The 27,380-nt window shown below is 40.9% G+C and overlaps 1 protein-coding gene across 6 annotated transcripts in view; it reads left to right on the top strand.

The window, feature by feature from the left end:
- Positions 1-27,380, top strand: part of SYNDIG1 (synapse differentiation inducing 1) — a 158,448-nt gene that overhangs the window by 44,953 nt on the left and 86,115 nt on the right. For 5 of the 6 annotated variants that reach the window (XM_080683899.1, XM_080683900.1, XM_080683898.1 and 2 more), the window contains exon 2: positions 26,625-27,190. In XM_080683899.1, the coding sequence (XP_080540025.1) occupies positions 26,711-27,190 (480 nt within the window). In that variant the 5' untranslated portion in view covers positions 26,625-26,710. Of the gene's footprint in view, positions 1-16,748; positions 16,910-26,624; positions 27,191-27,380 lie in introns of all 6 variants that reach the window. The other variant, XM_080683901.1, reaches the window with a different exon arrangement.

Here is a 27,380-nt window from a genome sequence, read left to right on the forward strand (position 1 = left end):
AACACAAGGTTTGTGTTACAGTGTTACAGAAGACCGGAAAAAAAACCAAGCCATGCTTAGAGAAAGGGAGTTACATTTTATTAGGGGCAGAGCCAGAGAAAAATGTGCCTTTCAAATTCTGGACCCCCCCACATGTTGGAAACCTTTTCTATTTATACTTTTCCTAGCTCTTTTGTCTCCCAAATTTGGAATGAGACTTCCAGGCCTTCTGGGAAAGGAGGCCTACATGCTAGGAAGGGGCCATGAGACCATATTGCAAGGCCTGGCCTGGTGTCAGCACTGACAACTCTGTCTGGGGCATAGTCCACAGCCTCTCTGGAATGGGAGTAGTCTTATTTTCCTTATTAATTAAGCAAGCAAGTGTTTACAGAAGCCAAAATAGCAGGGTTAAAATTTCAAACAGCAGTTTTTATATAAGATGGATGCTTCATTCCCCACTGGTTTTATGTACATGAGTCAAATCATTGACTCTTTTGGGTCATTGTTGGCGAGGGAGTTATATTGACCCCTGAGGACTATAAGCTTGATAGAATTAATTCTCTGCTGAATAAAGTCATTGGGCCTGTTTATAAGATAAGGGCCCGGAATGAGGGCCAGGACTAATCTTTAGAGCATCCAAAGAGTCCTGGACTCTCTATTTTGCCTGGGCTGTCTTAAGCCAGGTGTGATGAAGTCACGTCGGGAGCCCGTCGACCTTGACTGCCATGGGGGTGGTCCTTTCCAGGTAGGAGTCAGTCCTTGTGTGGCAAATTTCTTTACCAAACAGAGTCACCAGGGTGGAAGGATGGACCGGATCAGAAGTTGGTATAGGTAGAGTACCTTGGACATGCTTCTGGACTGCTTTCTGGGTGGACTCTAAAGCCTGTAAGAACTCGAATAAAGATTGGTTATGGATTTCAGCTTTTCTAGATTGGGTTTCCATGTAAGCTGGTGAGGTGGGTAGGTCAGGGTTTGGAAGAGTCACTAGAATCTGTAGAGGCCCCACTGGTTTTAGGGCAGCCTCCCGGCTGCTTCATCTGTAGCCTCATTCCCACTTGCTTCTGGGGAGTCCCCTTGTCTCACATAGGTAGAGATGGAAAGACTTAGTTACATCTGGTAGTGCTAGTTGGCACATCGTCCTTGCTCTGCTCATGTCTGTCTAACTGCCTAATATATTACCTCAAGGATCCTGGCTCTGAATTCTTTTAGGGAAAATGGACATCAGTGGGCTCTTCTAGCTACTTCCTGCTGAGGCGGGTCAGAGGTTTCTCTCAGAGCCAAGAGATCCTTGCTGTCTGTCAGAGGGACAATGAGGCCTGGGCACAGAAGGAGGTGGGCTTGTGACCTGGCAGAGACAAACTGTAACAAATGGTCTGGTGGAAGGGAAAGAAAACCTTTCAGTTTTAATAACTTCTATTGAAATAGAATTTTTCTCCTCAAAATTACCCCCATGTTTATCAAAAGAGCCAATTCAAGACCAATTTATCTATTGTATTGAATTTGGCCTAATTGTTTGCATAAACATAACAAGAATGGTAACTGACTACCTTTGCCCGAATTTCATGATTGAGTGTGCCCCGTAGGGCCAGGAAGCCACACCATCCAGCAGCCGTCAGGCCTGCCTGCAGTATCTGCTGAGTTAGGTGAAGCCTCACCTGTAGTGGCTCTACCCGGGCCCATGCCCTGGGCTTCAAGGTCCATCTCAGCAGCCCTCGTACTCATCGCGGCTCAGAGTGTGTGGGGGTCCCGCAGGGACACAGAGGCGCCCTTATTGCTCCCCTTCTACTCTGACCAATCACCAGTGATGGTAGGGTATGGGCCTGATGCTCCAGCACCAGGTATTTTCAGGGCTACCAAGCAGCATACCAGACTTTCTCCATGGCACTCTTAATGGCTTCAAGTCTTCAGAGTTCAGGCAGGGCTGTTTAAAACATGATACTCCAGTCCAAGTTTCTGGTTAATAAAACCACTATTGGAAACCGGTCTTATTGAATTTATGCAAAGAAATGTATTGCCATGATTTATTTATTAAGTATTGCCAAATTTTGGAGGAATTGTATAAGGAGAAAAATATACTGACCTGCTTTAAGATAGCATTTTCCTCATCAGTCCTTTTTATAGACTTTCCTATTTTCTGAATGTATTATAACAAACAGTAACTGTTAGATTTCTTTTATCCGTCCCTCCCTAAGTACTTTGGCATAACTATTTACCCTCTGTTTAGGGAGGCAGAATGTAAATTATTTACTCTTCCTGGCTTACTGACCTGTATTATGTGATTTCCTTTCAACATTTCTCCTCTCCTTCTTATTACATACACAACCTTTATAAATTTTACACTTCCAGCCAAAACCGGTTTGGCTCAGTGGATAGAGCGTCGGCCTGCGGACTGAGGGGTCCCGGGTTCGATTCCGGACAAGGGCATGTGCCTTGGTTGCGGGCACATCCCCAGTAGGAGGTGTGCAGGAGGCGGCTGATCGATGTTTCTCTCTCATCGATGTTTCTAGCTCTCTATCCCTCTCCCTTCCTCTCTGTAAAATATCAATAAAATATATTTAAAAAAAATTTTTACACTTCCAAATTTGCCTTCAAATCTTCTTTCTATGTCCTTTAAAAAATGCATAACCGTGCCTCAGACCTTCTACTCAGTATTCCTTATTCTTTGAAACCTCAATCCTTTAATGATTCCTAAAAAGTTAACAGCCAGAATTTCTAAGATTAACATTTATGACTTAGACCTTCTGTGATAAAACAAAGAGTAGGTAAAAATATTTTTTTTTGAGAGACAGAGATTTTTAAAACTTAAACTAGTTGTAACTTTAAAGATATTATATCTTAAAGTTCCTTTGCTGAATATTCCACCACCACCCAAGAAGTATCCAGTAACCCCACCTTGCCAGGCTCAGACAATGAGATTTTCTTTATGTGTGTTGGAAGGGTTAAAAAGAAGAAAACGGGGCAGAGGAAGATCCACTGTGTTTTTCAGAAAGCCTTGAGTCTAGCATAGTTCAGATAAGTAAAAAACCAAGGACGCCAGCAGAGTGGGTTGTAGCCAGCAAAATCAACAAAAACCTATCTCTCCCTGCTCTCCCCACCGACGCCCCCCCCCCCCCCCCCCCCCCCCGCTTTTCTGCATTAACCATTTACTCTGTCCTTAGCAGGGGAAATAAGGCAATCAGTCTGAGATCCTATATAACCAGGCTTTTTGCACTTACGGAACAGCTGCTTTCCCTCCCAGATTTTCCTTCTTTACTCCAAGGCCCCAGAATATTTCAAATCCTCCTCCTCCTTCACCACTTCTGATATCTCCAACCATCCCCTTGTCCCCCAGCCTAGGGCTCCTCTATATCAGCAGGCTGAGAGTGAATTCCACCACCTCTACCCTTTCTCACACCTGCTCCGGAGCAGTTTTTGGCTCTTTTCCTCCCCCAGAGAGAGACCCACTGTAAATCTATCGGGAAGGGGAGGCAGGTCGCAGTTCTTGGGACCACATGATTCTGTTTGCTAGCAGGGCTGAAAAAGGCAGCCTACAAAGCAGTTAATTATGACTAATCTTAACCCAACAAGCCTTTGTTTAAACTTCTCTGGATAGGCAACCTTCACAAATTTTATACCCTTAAATTAACCCTAGAATTCCAAAATTTTAAACGAACACAGCAAAATTATAAATCAAGGAAAAGCAATTAAAAGTTCTCTACTGTCTTCCCTCTAAAGCAGGGTTTGCACTGTCTTTCACACAGACTCTTACACTTACATTTATACACCGGACAGTCTGAGTTTTTGACTTCCACCAGATATTTACTCAGAGTTTAAACAGTACACCTGATTCCTGATTAATTGTCTGAGGAAGTCCTTGACTTCCGGGGAGGTGATCAAGCTCCCCCTTCCACTCACTTGGAGTGTGCCTGACTGATAGGGCCCCTACCTTACTGATTCTCTCGACAGGTCCAGAAGTGTCCATCCACTCTCTCCAGATGCCGGCTGGGTCCTAGGCTGAGGTCTGGGAGTGCCCAGAGTCCCCTGGTTCAATTTTGCTAAATCAGCAGAGCGGTGCCTCCCGGAGGCCTTTATGGCTCCCCCAGGCCCAAAACCCGGTCCACTCACCAGAGGCCACAAGGCCAGCATGTTTGGCCTTCTTCTCGGTCAGGGAACCATTATGTTACAGAAGATCAGAAAAAAACCAAGCCATGCTTAGAGAAAGGGAGTTACATTTTATTAAGGGCAGAGCCAGAGAAAATGTGCCTTTCAAATTCTGGGCCCCCCCATATGGAGGAAACCTTTTCTATTTATACTTTTCCTAGCTCTTTTGTCTCCCAAATTTGGAATGAGACTTACGGGCCTTCTGGGAAAGAAGGCCTACATGCTGGGAAGGGGCCATGAGACCATATCTCAAGGCCTGGCCTGGTGTCAGCAATGACAACTCTGTCTGGGGCATAGTCCACAGCCTCTCTGGAATGGGAGTAGTCTTTTTTTCCTTATTATTTAAGCAAGCAAGCATTTACAGAAGCCAAAATAGCAGGGTTAAAATTTCAAACAGCAGTTTTTATATAAGATGGATGCTTCAACAGCAGGACTAAAATAGAGTAGAAACTTGGTTTGGAACATGTGCCCTTTCTTCAGGCTATAATTTATCACTTATAATATAATTCTCTTCCCTTTGTTGGCATTTATGATCCACCATTTTTATGGGACCTCGTGTTCTGGCTTTGAGGTTTGCTTCTGTCAAAGCCCACAAGGTAAAGACCAAGCACACACATAGCCAAATGAGTTTGGTTGTATCTAATCTCTCTGTTTCTCACATAAATGTCCTGGATGCAGCCTGAGAGATTATTATGTTAAATAATTAGAAGGTGGACCATGGATTCAATCTGTGAGATTATGCTTTTATTTCTGAATTATTGTATAAAGAAATTGTGTTTTTATATTAAAGGAACACTTTGCTATAGGAGAAATGGGAAGGGATAATCTTATTTAGTTTAGATTTTTCTGTTTGTTTTTTGCTTTCAGTTTATTTTACCAATTCTGGTTTAGTAAAACCCCCATTGCATGGGGAAAAGAAAACCACTCTACCATTTTGTTTTTGTGGGTACTTGAGGTTTCATGTGGCACTCTCTTTTATTTATTTTTTATTGAATTTATTGAGTGACATTGTTTAATATAATTATATGGGTTTTAGGTACATCATCTGTATATTGAATTGTGTATTTACTACCCCAAATTAACTCTCCTTTCATTGCCATTTATTCCCCCTATACCTTTCTCCACCTCACGCACCTCCATTTTTCTCTGGTAATCACTATACTATGAAGTTCTTTTTCTTTGCTTACTCCCTTGAATTTTATTACCCAGCCCTCAACACTCTTCCCCTCCGACACCTGTCAATCTGTTCTCTGTATCTATGAGTTTGTTTCTATTTTGTTATTAGTTTATTTTATTCATTAGATTCTCCATGTAAGTGAAATCATATGGTACTTGTCTTTCTCCGACTGGCTTATTTCCCTTAGCAAAATGCTCTCCCTGCTTTGAAAGGGTAAAATTTAGCTTAAAGTTAGAATGGAGTGCACAAACCCAACTGCCAGTCTCCTCTCCCCTCCTCCCAACTTTTTGGGGTTATAAAATTTTTAGTTCTTTCATTGGTTGCTATTGTATGTTTAAATGAATATTATCCCATCTCCACCTCCCGTCATCCCACCAGGCAGGATGAGACGGTGGATGGCATGCTGGCCCTTTCTTTTTTCCTAGTTCCCATTTGCTTTCCCATTGAGGTTGGCTGTGTCCTCACTCCTACATTAAAATGAGTGGATCTAATTTAGTAACTATGAGTCAGACCCTACTTCTTACAGAGGAAAGATGTGGAGCAAGTTACTTAGCTTCTCGGTGCCTCATAAATGAAATGAGGATAACAACAATACCTAACTCAAGGGATTACTCTGACAATTAAACAGAACAATTCTTATGAGATTTTAGTACAGTATCTGGCACTTAGGAAATGCCCAATGTTTCTTGGCCAAAATGATGACGATGACGATGATGATGTTGATGACGATAATGTTGGCAGACATGATGATGACTTTGTCTTTAAAATCTGTGTTTTTCCTTAGGTTGATTCCAAATGTTAAATTATTAAAGTTATTACAGTGATTCTATAAACATTACTGCCTGTAAACTCAAGTGCTAGTGATAAAATAGTATTTCTTCTGGACTAGGTTCCAGTATTCTGACCCCTGTATAAGAAGAAGGAAAATATTCTTAGTGTTTAGGTCAAATGGACTATTTTTATATTCCATAACTACTCAACATATTGGGGAATTTTGTTTTCTTTTGTGTTTGGACCCATGGAATTCTTGTAGTTTTTCTGGTTTTGTGGGTGTTTTTTCCTGGAGTTTCTAAATGACTTCGTTTTAACATTGAGGAAAGAAACCTGTGCCTTATTTTCAGCATCACTGTTATCTTCCAAATTTTTTTGTTCTGTTTTTCCTGTTCATGAAGACGGCCTTTGTGAAGCCCACAGATGCAGATATTTGTTAAAATTGTACATATTGTTGCTAAACAGCTGACCTATGGGGATCTCTTTTTATTCATTTCTGGAGTTATCCACTGTCTCTTTTATACCTGGTTACCCACTTTCTAGGTTTCTAATATCATTTCTTTCTAAAGTAAATTTGTAAGTTGCTTATTTAGAGAGGCAATGTGTGAGATTAATTTTCTGAGCACTGAAATATTGATTATTGTTGTTGCTGTTTCCTTTTTGTTTTTGCTCACATTGCAATGATTGCTTTGTTGGTGCCTAACTTAAATGTTTTTTCTCCCAACTTTGAAGGCATAACCCCATTGTCCTTACAGCATGTGTTGTTCTCGGGAAGTCTGGCTTCAGTCTGTATGCCTCATGCTCTTAGATGCCATCATCTCTTCTCAAGAAATCCAGGATGCAGTTTCCTCATGCAGCTTAAAGTGACTTTCCTTCTTTCAACAATCTACTGAACTCATCATCTACTGTGGAATTTTAAAAATTCTTTATTTTGTTAATTATTTGTTACTATTTTATCTTTTATTAAAATATTTTTCTTTTATTTTTCATTAAAAACTTTTATTTTTTAATTATTATTTTTTTATTGTTTGAAGTATTACAAATATTAGTACATATGTCTCCTTTTTTTTCCCCATTGACCTCCCCCCAGTATATGCCTTTACCTGCCCGCCCCTCCCCCCCCCCCCCCCCCCCAGTGTCTTGTATCCATTGGTTATGCTTATATGCATGCGTACAAGTCCTTCGGTTGATCTCTTACAGGCCCCCGCCCCCCCCACAAAACCTCCTCTGCCTTCCCACTGTAGTTTGACAGTCTGTTCAATGCTTGTTTGCCTCTGTATCTATTTTTTCCCCATTTCTTTCCTTTAAAAAATCTTGCCTCTGCAGACTAGAAATAAACATATAATAATACAATAAAACTTTTAGTGTTGACATAATTTCAGGTGTTCCCTTTACCCCACCCTTTGCCCAACTACCCACCTGTTTCTCCCCGTCCCTTTACCTTCACCAATCTATTGTCCTTGTCGCTGGAGTCTGCATATATGGTATTTAGCTAATCCCTTCACCTTCTTTATCCAGTCACCTCCATCAGGAAACATCACATTGACATGCTACATGATATTCAAAGGAGATCTTAAAATCAATTGGAGGAAAAAGACAAATAAGTACATGGCAGCAACAATAGAAAGACATCCAACATCAAGCAATAATGGAAGCCAGAAGACAGTAAACTTGTATCTTCAATATCTTGAACGAAATTAGTTATCAACTTTGAACTATACATAATAAAATTATATTTTCAGAAAAAAGTAAAACAAGATATTTATGGATAGACTGAAAAACTAAGAGACTTACAGCAAAAGAAATTCTAAAAGATGCACTTCAGGAAGAAGGAAAATAACACTAAGATATGCAGGACTGAAGAACAGATGAACCAAAGACATATTTGTGAATCCAAGTAAATATTGACTATGTATAAGCCACCTCACCCCCTAAATGCTGAGATGTATTTAAGAAAATCTAAACACTGGAAAATAATAGTATGCAAATCAAAAGGTAGGTGGTCCTAAGCTCCTTTAAATGTTCTAGAAGTATATTAAAATATTCAGTTTTAGATTCAGGCTGAATATGTATGGGAATACCTCAAGGATAACTACCAAATGAATAGAAAGAGTTATATACATTTCAAGCCAGGAGAGAGAAAAATAATAATAAGACAGAAATATACAGATAAAAATTGAGATAATAACAAGTGAAAATATATTAGTATTCATAGTAAGCATAAATTAAATTGCCCGTTAAAATAAATTTTAGCTAGGATTTAAAACAATATCCAGACATATGTTATTTTTTAAGAGAAGCACATATGGCATAGGTACATGGAAACATTGAGAGAAAAAGGGTATAAAACATATCTATAAGGAAAATCATAAGCAAAATATATCAAACCAGGCCCACTTTAATGAATCTAAAACAAAACAGAAAATAAGGACTGGAAAATATTACTACACAGTAACATAGTTTCTACATAGGAAGAGGTTCAATTCACCAGTTTCAAGTTTCAACTTTTATGTTCTACATAATTTTTCACAGTGTAAAAAGTAAAATTGATAAAACTACAGGGATAATGTGATATATCTACCACCAATATAAGAGCTTTCAAAACACTCTCTCAATTATGTTAAGAAATACACAGACCAAAAATAAGGAAGGCATAGAATATTGAAAAAAAAACCAATAACAATTTTAAGCAAATAAGCATATATAAAATTCTGGATTCAACAATTAGAGAATAGAGATTCTTCTAGGCACATGTTTTCTTTTTTTTCTGTTTCCTTTTAATCGTTCCTTCCTTCCCTCCCTCCCTCTGTCCCACTCTCCATTCCTTCTAAAAATTGATCAAGTACTAGGCCATGAAGTATCAACAAACTTCAAAAAACTAGTATATTTTGACCAGTTTTTCTAACCAAAACACAATTGATATAAAAGTATATTTACATTTAATAAAACATAGTTAATAAATTCCACATTCATTTGGAAATTAAGGAAAAAGAAATGCTTTCTAATAACCATTGGAACTTTGTAGCCTTTGCTAGGGAGAATCATAGCAAAATGTAAAATTATTTAGAACTGAATCATATTGAAAAAACTACATTTTAAAACAAACTACATCTCAAACTTAGGAGTGCAGGTGAAGCAACATTCAGAGAAAAATATGTAGCTTTAATGCTTATATGAGGAGAATAAAGAATAAGATGTAATAAGTCAACAACTAAATTAGCTAAAATAATAATAATGGAAAGGAATACATGTGACAGATGGTGATAGAAAGCAAACCTAGTGAAATAAAAAGCAAAGATACAACATAGAGAATCAACAAGGCCAAAAGTTTGATCTTTGAAAACCACACCTTTAATGAAACTGATTAGAAAGACAGGAAAAAGTACCAGTAATGGAACCATGCTTCTGATTCAAGGTAGAAGACTGGGCTCACATTACTTTTCTTCCCTCTCTTAAAGACCTACACTAATAATGAACTCTCCGAAAGAGAAACTAAAAAAAAAAAAAACACAACAATCCCGTTTACCATTGCAACAACATCAAAAAATAAGACACGTAGGGATAAACTTAACCAAGGAGGTAAAGGACCTGTACTTGGAAACTTAAAAAAAAAAAAAAAAAAAAAAGCATATAGAAATTCTAGACATGAAGAACTCAGTAAAAGAGATAAAGAATGAACTAGCGGGCTTAGGAAATAGAGCTGACTCGGTGGAGAAAAGAATTAGTGATATTGAAGCTAGAAACCTAGAAATGACACAGATGGAAGCACACAGAGTCTTGAGCATTAAAAAAAAATCAAAGAATTCTATTTGACACCAGTCAGAAAGAGTAATATAAGAATAATAGACAGCCCAGCAGGCGTGGCTCAATGGTTGAGCATCAATCTATGAACCAGAAGGTCACAGTTCGATTCCTGGTCAAGGCCCGGTCATGGCATATGCCCTGGTTGTGGGCTCAAACCCTGGTGCGAGGCATGCAGAAGGCAGCCAATCAGTAATTTTTTTTTCATTGATGTCTTTTTCTTTCTCTTCCTCTCTGAAAAATACATTTTAAATAATACAAGGAAAAAAACTCAAAAACAAAACAAAAGAAGCCCCAAGTGTGCAAAATAAATGAAATAATAAAAATTAGAGCCAAATTAAATGAAATAATGAACAAAAGACTATACAAAACATTAATGCAACAAAGAGCTGGTTCATTGAAAAGATTAATAAAGTTGACAAACCACTTGGGCTCACTAAACAAAAAAGAGAAAAAACTCTAACAAAATCAGAAATAAAAGAGAATGACAGAGCCACAAAAATACAAAGGATAATACAAATCCTATATAATAAGAGTAATATACAAATTAACAATCGCTTCGCTACACCCAAAAGCCACGGCCACAAGCCAATCAGGAGCGAATATGCAAATAAACCCAACCAAGATGGCTACGGCCACAGAGCAGGAGGGAGGCTTGGGTTTCCCCGGCAATGGAGGAAGCAAAGCTTTCCATCTGCCCTTGCCAGCCTAGGCCTCCACACAAGGCTACAAAGTTTCAATGATAGAAGATACATAAATCCAAACAGAAATGGCGGCAGCCACGGAGCTGGAAAGAGCAGGAAGCTAGGGTTGCCCCCGGTGATGGAGGAAGCCAAGCTTTCTGCACACCCTGGCTGGCCCAGTCCTCCACTTAAGGCTACAAAGTTTCAATTATAGAAGATACATAAATCCAAAAAAAAAATGGCTGCCGCCACGGAGCAAGCAGAAGGCTTGGCTCTGCTCCAGGCTACAAAGTTTCAGTTGTAGAAGATAAATAAACCCCAGATACCAGGGCCTCTGCTTGGGTCACCAGGGGGCGTGGCCAGCCTGCAAACCACCACAGGCCCCTCGCCCAGGCCGCCTCATGTCCCAAGGGAACCCCCACCCTGATCTGGGACACCCTTCAGGGCAAACCAGCTGGCCCCCACCAGTGCACCAGGTCTCTATCCTATCTAATAAAAGAGTAATGTGCAGATTGACCATCACTCCAACACACAAGATGGCTGCCCCCATGTGGTCAAAAACCCTGCCCCCATGTGGACACAAGATGGCCACCACAAGATGACCAGTAAGGGAGGGCTGTTGGGAGGGACCAGGCCTGCAAGGGAGGGCAGTTGGGCGCAATCAAGCCTGCAGGGGAGGGCAGTTAGGGGTGACCAGGCCTGCAGGGGAGGGCAGTCAGGGGCAAACAGGCTGGCAGGGGAACAGTTAGGCATCAATCAGGCTGGCAGGGGAGTGGTTAGGGGGTGATCAGGCTGGCAGGCAGAAGTGGTTAGGGGCAATCAGGAAGGCAGGCAGGTGAGCAGTTGGGAGCCAGCAGTCCTGGATTGTGAGAGGGATGTCCGACTGCCCGTTTAGACCCGATCCCGGTGGGATCGGTCCTAAACGGGCAGTCGGACATCCCTCGAGGGGTCCCAGATTGGAGAGGGTGCAGGCTGGGCTGAGGGACACCCCCCTCCCCGTGCACAAATTTCGTGCACCGGGCCTCTAGTATACTATGAAAGACTATATGCCACCATATGCAAAAACGAAGCAACAGATAAGTTCCTAGAAATATATAACTTACCTAGACCGAGTCACAAAGAATTGCAAAATATATATAGGCCCATCAAAAACTTTCCAAAAAGTAAAAGTATAGGACCAGCTGGCTATACTAGTGAATTCTAAAAACATTTTTTTTTAAATTGATGCCTATCTTTCTCAAACCCTTCCAAAATATTGAAGAAGAGGCATTGTTTGCTAACACATTTTATGAGGCCAACAAAAACCTGATACCAAACCTGGCAAGTAAAACAAACAAACAAATAACAGCAGACCAATACCCTATATAATAAAAGCCTAATATGCTAAGTGTCTGGTCGACTGGTCGGCTGTTCAACCAATCAAAGTATAATATGCTAATGATATGCTAAGGCCGCTCAACTGCTCGCTATGACGCGCACTGAGCACCAGGGGGCAGATGCTCCAATGAGTAGGTTAGCTTGCTGCTGGGGTCCGGCCAATTGGGACTGAGCAAGATGGGCTGGACATGCCCTGGAACCCTCCCGTGGTCCCTCCCCAGCTGGCCAACCTCCCGCATCTCGTGCAATCCAGGACCTCTCAGGGGATGTTGGAGAGCTGGTTTCGGTCCATTCCCACAGACCAGGCCGAGGAAGCCTGCTGGTGTATGAATTCGTGCACCAAGCCTCTAATCTCTAATAAATACAGATGCAAAAATCCTATGCAAAATATTAGCAAAAAAGAATACAACAAGGTTTTACAAAAATACATTATGATCAAGTGGGATTCATTTCAGGAGAACAAGGATGGTTCAACATATGTAAATTGATCAATGTAATACACTTGATTAACAAAATTAAAAAAATGAAAGTATCAACAGATTCAGAAAAATATTTGATAAAATACAGCATCCAATTATGACTAAAACACTTACCAAAAATGTGCATAGAAGGAAAGTACTTCAACATAATAAAGGCTCTATATGCCAAACCCTCAGTTAAGATCATACTCAATGGTGAAAAATTAAAATATTTTTCTCTAAGATCAGGAACAAGACAAGGACATCCATTCTCACCACTCTTATTCAACATAGTACTGGAAATCCTAGCCAGAACAATCAGGCAAGAGAAAGAAATAAAAAAAAAAAAACACATCTAAATTGGAAATGAAGAAGTAAAATTGCCACTTATTGCAAATGACATAATTTTTTTATAGAAAACCATAAAGACTCTAACAAAAAATCATTAGAAATGATAAATAAATACAGTAAAGTTGCAAGACACAAAATCAATGTACAAAACAACTTTTCAATTCTACATAGTAAGAATGACATTTCAAAAATAGAAATGAAATAACAATTCCAGTTGCAACAAAGAATAAAATATACTAGGAATAAACTTTTAATAAAGGATGTGAAGGTCCTGTATACTAAAAATTACAAGGCATTATTAAAAGAGATTGAAAAAGATACAAAGAAATTTCATGTTCGTAGATTGGAAGTATCAACATAGTTAAAATGGCCATATTATCCAAAGCAAAATACAGATTTAATGCAATCCCTATAAAAAATCCCAAGATTTTTTTTTAAGGAAATAGAATAAAAATTATCAGATTTGTATGGAACCACAAAAGACCCTAAATAGCCAAAGCGATCCTGAGAAACATGCATAAAACTTTAGGTATAATACTCCCTGACTTCAATTATACTACAAAAAGGTAATAATCAAAACAGCATGGAATTGGCAGATAAACAGACAAACAGACTAAAAGAACAGAATTGAGAGCCCAGAAATAAACCCACATGTATATGTGGAAATAATTTTTGATAAAGGAACCCAAAATATACAATGGATAAAAGCAAACCTCTTCAGTAAATGGTGCTTTGAAAATGGAAAGCTACGTGCAAAAGAATGAAACTAGACTGTTGTTTATCCTCATACTAGAGGCCCGATGCACGAAATTCGTGCATGGGGGGGCGGTGTCACTCAGCCCAGCCTGCACCCTCTCCAATCTGGGACCCTTTGAGGGATGTCAGACTGTCCGTTTAAGCTCGATCCCGGTGGGATCGGGCCTAAACAGGCAGTCGGACATCCCTCTCACAATCCAGGACTGCTGGCTCCCAACTGCTCCCCTGCCTGCCTTCCTGATTGCTCCTAACCACTTCTGCCTGCCAGCCTGATCACCCCTAACCACTCCCCTGCCAGCCTGTTTGCCCCTAACTGCCCTCCCCTGCAGGCCTGGTTCCCCCCAACTGCTCTCCCCTGCAGGCCTGGGTCCCTCCCAACTGTCTTTTCCTGCAGGCCTGGTTGCCCACAACTTCCCTCCTCTGCCGGCTTAGTCACCCCTAACTGCCCTCCCCTGCAGGCTTGATCGCCCCCAACTGCCCTCCTTTGCAGGCCTGGTCCCTCCCAACTACCCTCCCTTGCTAGCCATCTTGTGGTGGCCATCTTGTGTCCACATGGGGGCAGGATCTTTGACCACATGGGGGCAGCCATCTTGTGTGTTGGAGTGATGGTCAATCTGCATATTACTCTTATTAGATAGGATAGAAGCCTGGTGTACAGGTGGGGGCCAGCTGGTTTGCCCTGAAGGGTGTCCCGGATCAGGGTGGGGGTTCCCTTGGGGCATGGGCCGGCCTGGGCGAGTGGCCTGTGGTGGTTTGCAGGCTGGCCATGCCCCCTGGCAACCCAAGCAGAGGCCCTGGTATCTGGGGTTTATTTATCTTCTACAATTGAAACTTTGTAGCCTGGAGCTGAGCCAAGCCTTCTGCTTGCTCCGTGGCGGCAGCCATTTTTTTTTTTTGGATTTATGTATCTTCTATAATTGAAACTTTGTAGCCTTAAGCGGAGTCCTGCGTGGGGGTTGTGCAGAAAGCTTGGCTTCCTCCGGCACCGGGACAACCCTAGCCTCCTGCTCTTTCCAGCTCCGTGGCTGCCGCCATTTCTGTTTGGATTTATGTATCTTCTATCATTGAAACTTTGTAGCCTTGAGTGGAGGCCTAGGCCGGCAAGGGCAGGCGGAAAGCTTGGCTTCCTCCATTGCAGGGGAAACCCAAGCCTCCCTCCTGCTCTCTGTGGCCGTAGCCATCTTGGTTGGGTTTATTTGCATATTCGCTCCTGATTGGCTGGTGGGTGTGTCTTGTGGACGTGGCTTTGTGGGTGTAGCAGAGTGATGGTTAATTTGCATATTACTCTTTTATTATATAGGATATATAAGATAAGAAATAAGTATTAGAGATCCATTTTTAATTTTTTGAGGCAACTCCATACTGTTCTCCACAGTGGCTACACCAGTCTGCATTCCCACCAGCAGTGCACAAGGGTTCCTTTCTCTCCATATCCTCGCCAGCACTTGCTGTTTATTGATTTGTTGATGTTGCCTTTCTGACAAGTGTGTGATGGTACCTCATTGTCTCTTTGATTTGCCTCTCCCGGATGATTAGTGACTTTGAGCATGTTTTCATGTCTCTTGGCCTTCTGTATGTCCTCTTTTGAAAAGTGTCTATTTAGGGCCTTTGCCCATTTTTTGATTGGATCGTTTATATTCCTTTTGTTTAGTTGTATGAGTTCCCTATAAATTTTGGAGATTAAAACCTTGTCAGATATAACATTGGCAAATATGTTCTCCCATGCAGTGGGCTTTCTTGTTGTTTTGTTGATAGTTCTTTTGCTGTGCAGAAGCTTTTTATTTTGATGTAGTCCCATTTGTTTATTTTCTCCTTAGTTTCCACTGTCCTAGAAGCTTTATCAGTAAAGATATTGCTACAACATATGTCCGATACTTTGTTGCCTATGTATTCTTCTAAGATTTTTATGGTTTTCCTTCTTATATTTAAGTCCTTTATCCATTTTGAGTTTATTTAAAAGAAGGAATGCTTACCATTTGCAACAGCCTGCATGGACCTGGAGAGCATTATGCTAAGTGGAATAAGCCAGTCAGAGAAAGATAAATATCACATGATCTCACTCATCTGTGGAATATAATGAACAACATAAACTGATGAACAAAAATAGATTCAGAGACACAGAAGCATCAAACAGACCACCCAACCTCAGAGGGAAGACAGGGGAGGGAGGGTAAAAGCAACCAAAGGATTTGTATTCATACATATAAGCATAACCCATGGACACAGACAGTAGTGGGGTGAGGGCACGTGCTGGGGGGCAGGGAGGGAATGGCCAGGGGATGTCAATGCGGAAAAAGGAGACATGTAATACTTTAAACAATAAAGAATTTAGAAAGAAAGAAAGAAGAGAGAGAGAGAGAGAGAGAGAGAGAGAGAGAGAGAGAGAGAGAGAGAGAGAGAAAGAAGAAAGAAAGAAAGAAAGAAAGAAAGAAAGAAAGAAAGAAAGAAAGAGAGAAAGAAAGAGAGAAAGAAAGAGAGAAAGAAAGAAAGAAAGAAAAGATAAGCATTGGAGAGACTGTGGGAAAAAATGAACCCTCATTCACTGCTGGTAGGAACATAACTTAGTATAGCCTTTATGGAAAAGACTATGGAGGTTGCTGAAAAAATTAAGAATAGAGTTACCATATAACCCAACAAACTTGCTACTGGGTATCTATCCAAAATTTAAAAACATTTATTTACAAAGATATATGCACCCTTCTGCTTATTATACCATTATTCACAGTGTCCAAGTCATAAAAACAACCACAGTGTCCTTCAACAAATGATTAGGTAAAGAAGATGTGATACATATTAGTATATACAATGTAATATGACTCAGCCATAAGAAAAGAGGAAATACTGTCATTTGTTACAACATAGATGGATCTTAGGAATATAATGCTAAGTGAAATAAGTCACACAGAAAACGTCAAGAACCATATGATTTCACTCATATGTGGTAGAGAAAACTAAAAGCAACAAATGGACAAACAAGGAAAAAACAACAACTCATAGACACAGATAGTAGTATGGTTGTTACCAAAGGGAACGCTGATGGGGGGAGGTAATACAGGGTAAAGGGGATCAAATATATGGTGACAGAAAATAATCTGACTTTGGCTGGTGGGCACACAATGCAATATAGAGGTGATGTATTATAGAATTTTACACTTGAAACCTATATAATTTCATTAACTAGTATTACCCCAATATACCCCAAAACCTCAAAAACATGTATTTGCAAAGATATATGCACCCTTGTGTTCATTGCAGCATTATTCCTGGTGGCTACGAAAAGTGTCCTACCATAGAGAATTGGATAAAGAAGATGTGGCACATATACACAGGGGAATATTACTCAGCCATAAGAAAAGACAAAATACTGCTATTTGTGACATGGATGGACCTTGAGAATATTATACTACGTGAAATAAGTAAGTCAGAAAAAGCTGAAACCATATGATTTCACTCATATGTGGGAAATTAAATTGAAACTCATGGGCACAAACAGAAATTTGGTGGTTACCAGAGGGAAGGTGGTGGGGCCTAATATATGGTGATGGAAGATTACTTGACTTTGGGTTGTGGGCACACAGTGCAATATACAGACCTTTTAACATAGAAATCTACACCTGAAACCTATGTGGTCCTATTAACCAATGTGACCCCAATAAATTTAATTAAAAAAAAGAAAATTATCAAAAAACAATTTAACCTTACACTTAAAGGAACTAGAAGAACAACAAACAAAACTCAACGTGAGTAAAAGGAAAAATATAATAAATAAAATAGTCTTTAAACAATAATACAGCCAAACCGGTTTGGCTCAGTGGATAGAGCGTCGGCCTGCGGACTGAAGGGCCCCGGGTTCGATTCCGGTCAAGGGCATGTACCTTGGTTGCGGGCACATCCCCAGTGGGAGGTGTGCAGGAGGCAGCTGATCGATGTTTCTCTCTCATCGATGTTTCTAACTCTCTATCCCTCTCCCTTCCTCTCTGTAAAAATCAATAAAATATATTTAAAAAAAAAAAAACAATAATACAAAGTTCAGTGATACCAATAGCTAGTTATTTGAAAAGATAAACAAGATTGATAAATCTTTACCCAGATTCATCAGGAAAAAAAAAAGAGGGATGGCTCAAATAAAGAAAATCAGAAATGAAAGATGTGAAGTAACAACTGGCAGCACAGAAATTCAAAAGAGTACAGTAGGTCCTCAGGTTACATCGGAGATCTGTTCCTACAGCGCGACCTAACGTGATTTTCGCCGTAAGTCAGAACCCACCTACATAGGCACCTACATCACTCACATGGAGCACATACACAGCAGTAATGAATTGAAACAGTAAAAAAATTTTAAAAGAAAGATAATAATTCCTGACCTTTACTTGTGGTAAATAAATAATAAAAAACATAAAGCACATATGTACATATGTTGAAATGACGGACTTTTTTTTATTATACATAAATGGGAGATGGTGACATAACCACAAAACGATGTACGTCGAGTCCGACGTAACCCAAGGACTGCCTGTATAAGAAAATATAATGTTCAAGTATATGTGAAACAATTGGACAATCTAGAAAAAATAAATTCCTAGAAACATAATCTTTCAAAACTAAATCAAGAAGAAACAGAAAATCTGAACAGATTGATTACAACCAATGACATTGAATCAGTAATAATAAAAAAAAAAACTTCCATAAACAAAAGTGCTAGTAGGGTGGCTTCACAAAGTTTCGAAGAAAAATTAAGCTATCCTTCTCAAGCTATTCCAAAAAATTCAAGAGGAGAGAAAGACTTCAAATTTCATTTTACAAGGTCTTTATTCCAAACCAGATAAGCATACTAAAAAGAAAGAAAATGAAAGGCCCATATCCCTGATGCAAAATCCTCAACAGAATATTAGTAAAACAAATTCAGCTATACATTAAAGAGATCTACACCATGATTAGTGGAATTTATTCCTGGGATGCAAGGATGGTTCATTACTTGTGAATCAATCAACATGATACACCACATAAACAAAATGAAGGATAAAAATCATATGATTGTATCAATAAATGCAGAAAAAGCATTTGACACAATATAACACCCATTTTTTATAAAAACTTTCAGCAAAGTGGGAAGAGAAAACATACCTCATCATAAGACCATATAGGACAAACTCACAGGTACCATCAAACTCATTGGGGAAAACTATAGCATTTCTCTTAAGATCAGGAACAAGACAAAGATGTTCACTTTCTCCACTCTTATTCAACATAGTACTGGAAGTCCTACCCACAGTTAGAAAATAAGAAATAAAAGACTTCCAAATTGGAAAGGAAGAAATAAAACTGTCATTATTTGCAGATGGCATGATACTATATATAAAGAACCTTTAAAATTCTACCAAAAACTCTTAGAAATAGCTTTAACAGTCACAGCAATCTTGAAAAAGAAGAACAAAATTGGAGGTTTCACACTACCTGGTATCAAATTATACTACAAGGCGATAGTAATCAAAACTGCATGGTACTAACATAAAAAACAGACACATAGATCAATGGAACAGAATGGAAAGCCCAGAGATAAACCTATACCTATATGGTCAATATATATGACAAAAGAGGCAAGAACATACAATAGGATAATGTGTATACAATAAATGTTGTTGGGAAAATTGGTGATAATGCAAAAAATGAAACTATACCACCCTTTTGCACCATATACAATAATAATCTTAAAATGATTTAAATACTTAAATGTAAGACTTGAAACCATAAAACTTCTAGAAGAAAACATTGGCTGTAAAATCTCTGATATTTTTCTCAGTAATGTTTTTGTGTTTGTTTTTTCTGACATATTTTCTGGGACAAGGGAAACAAAATAAAAAAATAAGTTTTTTTTATAGCAAAAATCACCAAGGAAACAAAAAGACAGCTAACTGAGTGGAAGAAAATATTTGCCAGTGATACATCTGATAAGGGGTTAATATTCAAAATTTATAAAAAACTTATACAACTCAAAACCAAAAAAACAAATAATTCAATTAAAAAGTGTACAGAGAACCTGAATAGACACTTCTTCAAAGAGGAGATACAGATGACCAATGGACATATCAAAAGATGCCCCAAATCACTAATCATCAGAAAAATGCAAGTTAAAACCTCAATGAGATATCACCTCACACCTGTCAGAATGGCTATCATCAATAAATCAACAATCAACATGTGCTGGCAAGAATGTGGAGAAAAAGGCAACCTCACGCACTGTTGGTGGGAATACAGATTGGTAAAGCTACTGTGGAAAACAGGATGGAGTTTTCTCAAAAAATAAAATGGACCTGCCTTATGACATAGCAATTCCTCTCCTGGGCATATATCCTAAGAAACCTGAAACACTAATACAAAAGAATATATATACCTCTATGTTCATTGCAGCATTATTTACAATAGCCAAGATTTTGAAGCAGTCCAAGTGTCCATCAGTACTAAGTGGATTAAAAAGTTGTGGTATAGCCGAAACCGGTTTGGCTCAGTGGATAGAGCGTCGGCCTGCGGACTGCAGGGTCCCGGGTTCGATTCCGGTCAAGGGCATGTACCTGGGTTGCGGGCACATCCCCAGTGGGGGGCGTGCAGGAGGCAGCTGATCGATGTCTCTCTCTCGTCGATGTTTCTAGCTTTCTATCCCTCTCTCTTCCTCTCTGTAAAAAATCAATGGAATATATTTTTTTTTTAAAAAAAAGTTGTGGTATATCTACATGATAGAATATTACTCAGTCATAAAAAAGAAGGAATATTAACTTTTGTGATATCATGGATGGATCTGGAGAGTATTATGGTAAGTCAAATAAGCCAGAGAGAGAAAGACAAATACCATATGATTTCACTCTGCTGCTGGGTCTGCAGGGAAGTTTGTTTTTCTTTAAAGTTTAGTGATGTACTATAATTGATATTTTGGTTGGTAATACTGAGTCAGTTTTTCCAAGTAATTATTGTACCCTTTCACCATGAATATCCAGGAAGCTTTATAGAAATCATAGTTTTAGTACTTGTTCTTATCCATTAGTTATTTTATTCTCTAAGTTCTCCTTTTATGTGCATACTAGAGGCCCAGTGCACAAAATTCGTGCACGGGGGGGGGGGTGTCCCTCAGCCCAGCCTGCACCCTCTCCAATCTGGGACCCCTCGAGGGCAGTTGGACATCCCTCTCACAATCCAGGACTGCTGGCTCCCAACTGCTCACCTGCTTGCCTTCCTGATTGCCCTAACTGCCTCTGCCTGCCAGCCTGATCACCCCCTAACCACTCCCCTGCCAGCCTGATTGATGCCTAACTGCTCCCCCGCCAGCCTGTTTGCCCCTAACTGCCTTCCTCTGCAGGCCTGGTCACCCCTAACTGCCCTCCGCTGCAAGCCTGGTACCCCCCAGCTCCCCTCCCCTGCAGGCCTGGGTCCCCCCCAACTGCCCTTCCCTGCAGACCCAGTCACCCCAAACTTCCCTCCTCTGCAGTCCTGGTCACCCCTAACTGCCCTCCGCTGCAAGCCTGGTACCCCCCAGCTGCTCTCCCCTGCAGGTCTGGGTCCCCCCGCAACTGCCCTTCCCTGCAGACCCAGTCACCCCCCAGCTTCCCTCCTCTGCTGGCTTTGTCCCTCCCAACTGCCCTCCCCTGCTGGCCTGATTGCCCACAACTGCCCTCCCTTGCAGGCCTGGTTTCTCCCAACTGCCCTCCCTTGCTGGCCATCTTGTGGTGGCCATCTGTGTTTACATGGGGGCAGGATCTTTGACCACACGGGGGCAACCATCTTGTGTGTTGGAGTGATGGTCAATCTGCATATTACTCTTTTATTAGATAGGATAGAGGCCTGGTGCACGGGTGGGGGCCAGCTGGTTTGCCCTGAAGGGTGTCCCGGATCAGGGTGGGGGTTCCCTTGGGGTGTGGGGCAGCCTGGGCGAGGGGCCTGTCGTGGTTTGCAGGCTGGCCATGCCCCCCGGTGACCCAAGCAGAGGCCCTGGTATTTGGGATTTATTTATCTTCTACAATTGAAACTTTGTAGCCTGGAGTGGAGCTGAGCCTTCTGCTTGCTCCGTGGCGGCAGCCATTTTTTGGGGGGATTTATGTATCTTCTATAATTGAAACTTTGTAGCCTTAAGCAGAGGCCGGGGCCAGCCAGGGTGTGCAGAAAGCTTGGCTTCCTCCATCACCAGGGGCAACCCTAGCCTCCTGCTCTCTCCAGCTCCGTGGCTGCTGCCATTTCTGTTGGGCTTTATTTATCTTCTATAATTGAAACTTTGTAGCATTGAGTGGAGGCCTGGGCTGGCAAGGGCAGGCGGAAAGCTTGGCTTCCTCCATTGCCAGGGAAACCCAAGCCTCCCTCCTGCTCTCTGTGGCCATAGCCATCTTGGTTGGGTTTATTTGCATATTCCCTCCTGATTGGCTGGTGGACGTAGCTGGTGGGCGTGGCTTGTGGTTGTAGTGGAGTGATGGTTAATTTGCATATCACTCTTTTATTAGATAAAATTGTGCTTTCTTTGTCTATTCTATATTTATCACTTTTTTCAAAATATTTTAGCACTCTAAATACATACATATTTAGTGTTAGAATTTGATTAGTTTGGGTAAATGCATACGTCTACATAACATCTATTCTCCCAAGATAAAGAGTATCTGCATCACGGAAAGTTCCTTCTTGCTCTTCCCACAAAATAGTCCTTCTCACTTGAGTCAGTATTTTGATGGCTTTCACATCACAACACTTTTGTCTACTCTAGAATTTCAAATGAACTTAAGTATCATTTTTAGAAATTTAAGACAGCTCTTTCTATTTTCCATGTGCTACTTATTTTAAGGTATAATCCACTGTATTTTTTCACTCTTCTGTCCTTCCTGGTCTAGCATTGATTTCTGAAATTACTTTCTCTTTTTTTTCTAATTCCTGAATTCTGTTCACAAATTACATTGCTTCTGATTCTTTCCCGATTCTGATTTATGTTGTTTCCTCCCAGTTTTTACATTTTTTTTCAATTTCTTTTAGCTTATTTTGAAATACTAGATTTCAGTTTCAGGTTGGCATGTCTTTGTGATACGTTCTTGTTTAACTACTATTACAGTGGTTTAATATTGCTTTTTTTCATTGATTCAACTTTTAATATTAGGAACTCACCTTATTATTTCCAGGAAGCATCTAGCATAGTGCCTTGCACTAATAAACTATTGATAAATACACATTTTATTGAACTGAAACCTAGCCTATTGTGAACAATGTGAGATTTTCACCACCCTGTAGTGAAAGCGATATCTTAAGTCCATAAAACCTAAAAACTTGTGCCTAAGACCTAGCAATCACAGAGCTGCAAGGATCTTAAAACTCTTGCTCAAATGCTTTATTAATAATTCCATTTTCACCCAGTGTGGGGCATGCAGGAGGCAGCCAATCAATGATTCTCTCTCATCATTGATGTTTCTCTCTCTCCCTCTCCCTTCCTCCCCAAAATCAATAAAAACATATTTTTAAAAAATAATTTCATTTTCATAAACAACTTTTCCAAGATCTTACAGACATGCAGTAGCAAAACTAAGGCTAAATCCCTGGTTTCCTGACTCTCAGTGTAGTGCCATATATATATTTCTCAAAGTAAAGAAAAACGTGTTTCTGTAAAATATGTGTGCAGATGTTGCATACCTAGTTTCTGTCCTTTTTTTTCCCCATTCATAGTCAGTTTCTGATAGAGACTATGTAAATATGTATTTATCGATAGCTTATTATTGCAAGGCACCTGTCCGATTTACACCCAAACTTGTGGACAGGAGGGTTCCTTGAGCAGTGGTACAGAGAGCAAGAACAAGAGAAGAAGAAGTAATGGGGGGGGGTCACACTCAGGGACAAGGAGGCCCCTTTTCACCTCTCTCCTCTCCCCACTGCCAGCATTGGGAAAGCATCAGGTAGAGTGTGATTGGCTGGTGATGCACTCAGTCAGCTTCCTCTGCCAGACTCACACAAACAGACGCCAAAGCCACACCCAGAGGGTGAAATCAGGAGCTTAGCTGTGATTGCAGCCTAGAAAGAGTTTTGCCAACAGAAGGCAGCAGCCTAGATAGACAGAGCAGAAGCTGTTCAAGCAGAAATAAAGGATCAGGGGGAGGTTTTCCTCCTCGCAGCCACTGGTTCAGAGTACCAAGGGCTGAGAGGAAAAATACAAAATAAACAAAGTGTTATTTGTCATATAGTATAACCAATCATATTATATGATTATATAGCTGTTGTGAAGAGCCTTAGAAGAACAACACAGTTGCTGGGTATGGCCCAGAGGGCAATGGTGAGGGGGCTGGTAGATGACCCAGCCGGTGGCAGCACTGGGGGCATTCTCCACTGTATCTCTGAACTGCTAAGCTGGAGCTTGAAGAAAGGCTTATTAGGAAGGAGTGCATAGAAGGAAACAGAAGAATTGGGTTAAGAGGAATCATGAAGTTGAAGTCTATATATGACAAGCCAGTGTGTGCTAAAAGAGATACTGAAGCATGATGCAGGGACAAAAATAAAATCCCACTAATTCCAGCCCCTTTTCTGCAAATGTAATCATCCTATATAATAAGAGAGAAATATGCTAATTATCCGTTATGCCATAACATCACAAATCTACGAATGCTGGAGAGCTACAGGAGGGTGGGGCAGTGAGCTACCAGCAGTGGAGAGCTACCAGCAGTGGTGGGCGGGTGGCCAGCTGAGGCAAGCGGCAGCAAGCTACTCACTCACGGATTCGTGCGCAGGGCTACTAGTAATTTATAATACTCAAAGTTGGAAAACTTCACTTCAAGAAAAAAATATTTATTTAAGAATGCAATTGTTTGATATGTTTAATACTTTAAAAATATAGTAAATAATCTATTGTAAATTTGAGCCAACTTGTCCAACAGGCCAAACTTGCTCTCTCCACCCTAGCATGGTGCCCTTCGACTTTAATGTGAAGATGAATACTTGTTCTCATGTTAAAATGCAGGTTCTGGTTCAGTGGTTCCAGGTGGTGTTCAGGATCCTACATTTCTATCAAGCTTCCAGGGGGTGCTGATGCTGCCAGTTCTCACTGAGCACTTTGGGCAGCCAACTATAGGGAGACCTAAGCTGTGCCTGCCTTTCACATCTGGGGCTGTGCAGTGCAAGGAGATCACTAAGTAGGGATTATGGGTATCACATAAGATGATACTGTTTATTTCAACACACTTTCACTGAGTGCCTGCTGCATAACAGGCACTAGAATGGGAAAAGGTTACACTGGTTCTTTGGTTTTACGGAGCTCCTGGACAGGAACAGGAGCTGGAGGAGGATGCTGACATTAGTAGATGCCATGTTGGCAGAGAAGGATGCAACAGGAACTATAAGAGAAGCATAGCACAGAAAAGGAAGAGGTTGCTCTGGCTGAGCAAGAGCATGCGGTTTCATTGAGGAGGTGAGATTTGAACCAAGTATCTTTTGTAAGATGCTTACAGTGGATCTGAGTGGAAGGAGCTGAGTCTGAGAATGAACTGACTTCAAGAAAGTTATTCTAGTCTTGATAGTACATCATGTAGATCACAAACCAGATGAGGGGCCCGGCATTGAGATCAATCCTGTGGCTTCTCTGTGGAAGGAGGAAGGTTGAAGAAGTGTAGTGTTTGGACCAGAAATACCTCAATAAGCATATGATGCTAGCTTGGAAGATGATCAGGCACAGAGGTGATGCTCAAACACATGGTGTGCCTTGCTTGTTGCAGATGCTCACGACATCTTGTTCAAATACTTAAATTTGAGCAAACTACTCTGTGCTGTATAAGCAGAGATCAAAGTATGTTTCTGACCTCTCTTAAGTTTGACACAGTGTAACATTAATAATAGGACCAATCTCTCAGCGCATATACTCTAGTTTGACTAGTCATTTGTCAACTCTATTAAAATATTATTTCCCAGTTAGTCACCAAGGTGTCCTCTCTATCTCTTCTCCTTTAGTCAGTCTGAAATTGTAAATTCCGATAACCACCACCAAGTAAAATAGTTAAAATATAAGAAAGTGCTTGAATCTCATAGAAAGCCAGAGCACTCAAAGCCCCCAAGAAAGAATATTTTCCTGAATAATAGTTAACTTGCAAAGATGAAAAACCTGAGGAAATTCATTCATTAGCTCTGCTCAAGCTTGTCTATCTTTTTTTTTTTTTTTAACATTTGAAACCCTAGAAAGAAACACAATCTAGGGAGAAACAATTTGGAGAACTTCTTAATTATGTCCCTAATATGTAGATATTTCTCTCAGTTGAGCACCATTAAGGCAAAGAAATTTCTAGGCTGATTCCCGGGACTATGCTGGAATGCCAGTAGGTATGTGTGTTGAGCTAATTCTAATATCTACCTCAGAATATACATGTATTTCCTCCATTGGGGAATTTTGTCCATCTATAGTACAATGGTATGGTCTTGTCATTTATTTTCTAAATCTGTGTGGGACGTTATTCTAAACGCTTTCTTCTTTGGGTGTGTGTTTTTTGCTGGAATGAGTAGCCATGGATTTGGAAGACTCTAGCTCTATTACAGACTTACAGCCTTCTGATGCTAATGTGACTGGGTTTACCTGTGAGACTCAGGATGAGTGCTGCCCATCACAGGTTTCTCTAGAGCTGCAGTGATTCCAATTTCTGCAGAGTCCTTTTTGGAAACAGGCTTTATAGAGATGCAGATAATCAGTTTCTGCTTTACTCTGGCCGGCTGCTCTGATAAAGCCTTTTTAAAATTGGTGGATTAGTTGCCCTGGCCCATGTAGCTCAGTTGGTTGGGCCTTGTCCAGTGGACTGAAAAGTTTCTGGTTCGATTCTCAGTCAGGGCACATGCCTGGGTTCCGGGCTCAATCCCTAGTAGGCGGTATGCAGGAGGCAGCTGGGGGCATGCAGAAGGCTGCTAATCGGTGCTTCGCTTTCACATCAATGTTTTTCTCTCCCTCTCCCTTTCTCTCTCTCTAAAAAAAGTCAATTAAAGAATCTTAAAAATATAAAACTGGCAGATTCGGTAGGGCTGGACTCTCATCTCCCTCTCCTAGCTATGGTGCGTACTGGCTGACTAGTATACCTCAGAGAACAAGGGTCTGGGTGATTAGCTCTTTTTCAGGTGTGATTTCTTTGTCTCATCTGTTTTCTTCTCCTCCAGGAGACATGAGTTCCATGAGGCAAGTGTAACCCTGAAGCCCAGCCCTGCAGCCACAGCCCGACACCCAGCTGGGCAGGCAGAGCACCATGGATGGCATCATTGAACAGAAGAATATGCTGATGCACAGCAAGATCAACGATGCTGGCAAGAGGAATGGCTTAATTAACACCAGAAACTTCATGGCTGAGAGCAGAGATGGCCTAGTGTCTGTTTACCCAGCACCCCAGTACCAGAACTGCCGGCTGCTGGGCAGTGCGGCAGCAGCCACCCTGGACAGCGGCAGGAGTGAGCCCGTCCAGCAGCTGCTGGACCCCAACACCCTGCAGCAGTCAGTGGAATCCCACTACCACCCTAACATCATCCTCTACTCCGAGGGCATGCTGCGCTCCTGGGGGGATGGCGTGGCTACCGACTGCTGCGAAACCACCTTCATTGAGGACCGGTCACCCACCAAAGAGAGTCTGGAGTACCCAGATGGGAAGTTCATTGACCTTTCAGCTGATGACATCAAAATCCACACCCTCTCCTATGATGTGGAGGAGGAAGAGGAATTTCAGGATCTGGAGGTCAGATGGGAATGGGATGTGGTGATTTGGTGGGAACCCACGAGTGCCTGGCAAAAATTAGGGAATGAAACTAGTGTGATAAAATGCAGAGAAATTGAAACATTTTGGGTGCCCCTTAAACACGTCAGTATTTGTGGAAACTGGGATGAGTGGAGAGAAACTAAATGACCAAGACCCAGTGAGGGCTTCA

Source organism: Plecotus auritus (genome assembly GCF_963455305.1).
Source record: "Plecotus auritus genome assembly, chromosome: 8".
NCBI classification, from domain to species: Eukaryota; Metazoa; Chordata; class Mammalia; order Chiroptera; family Vespertilionidae; genus Plecotus; species Plecotus auritus.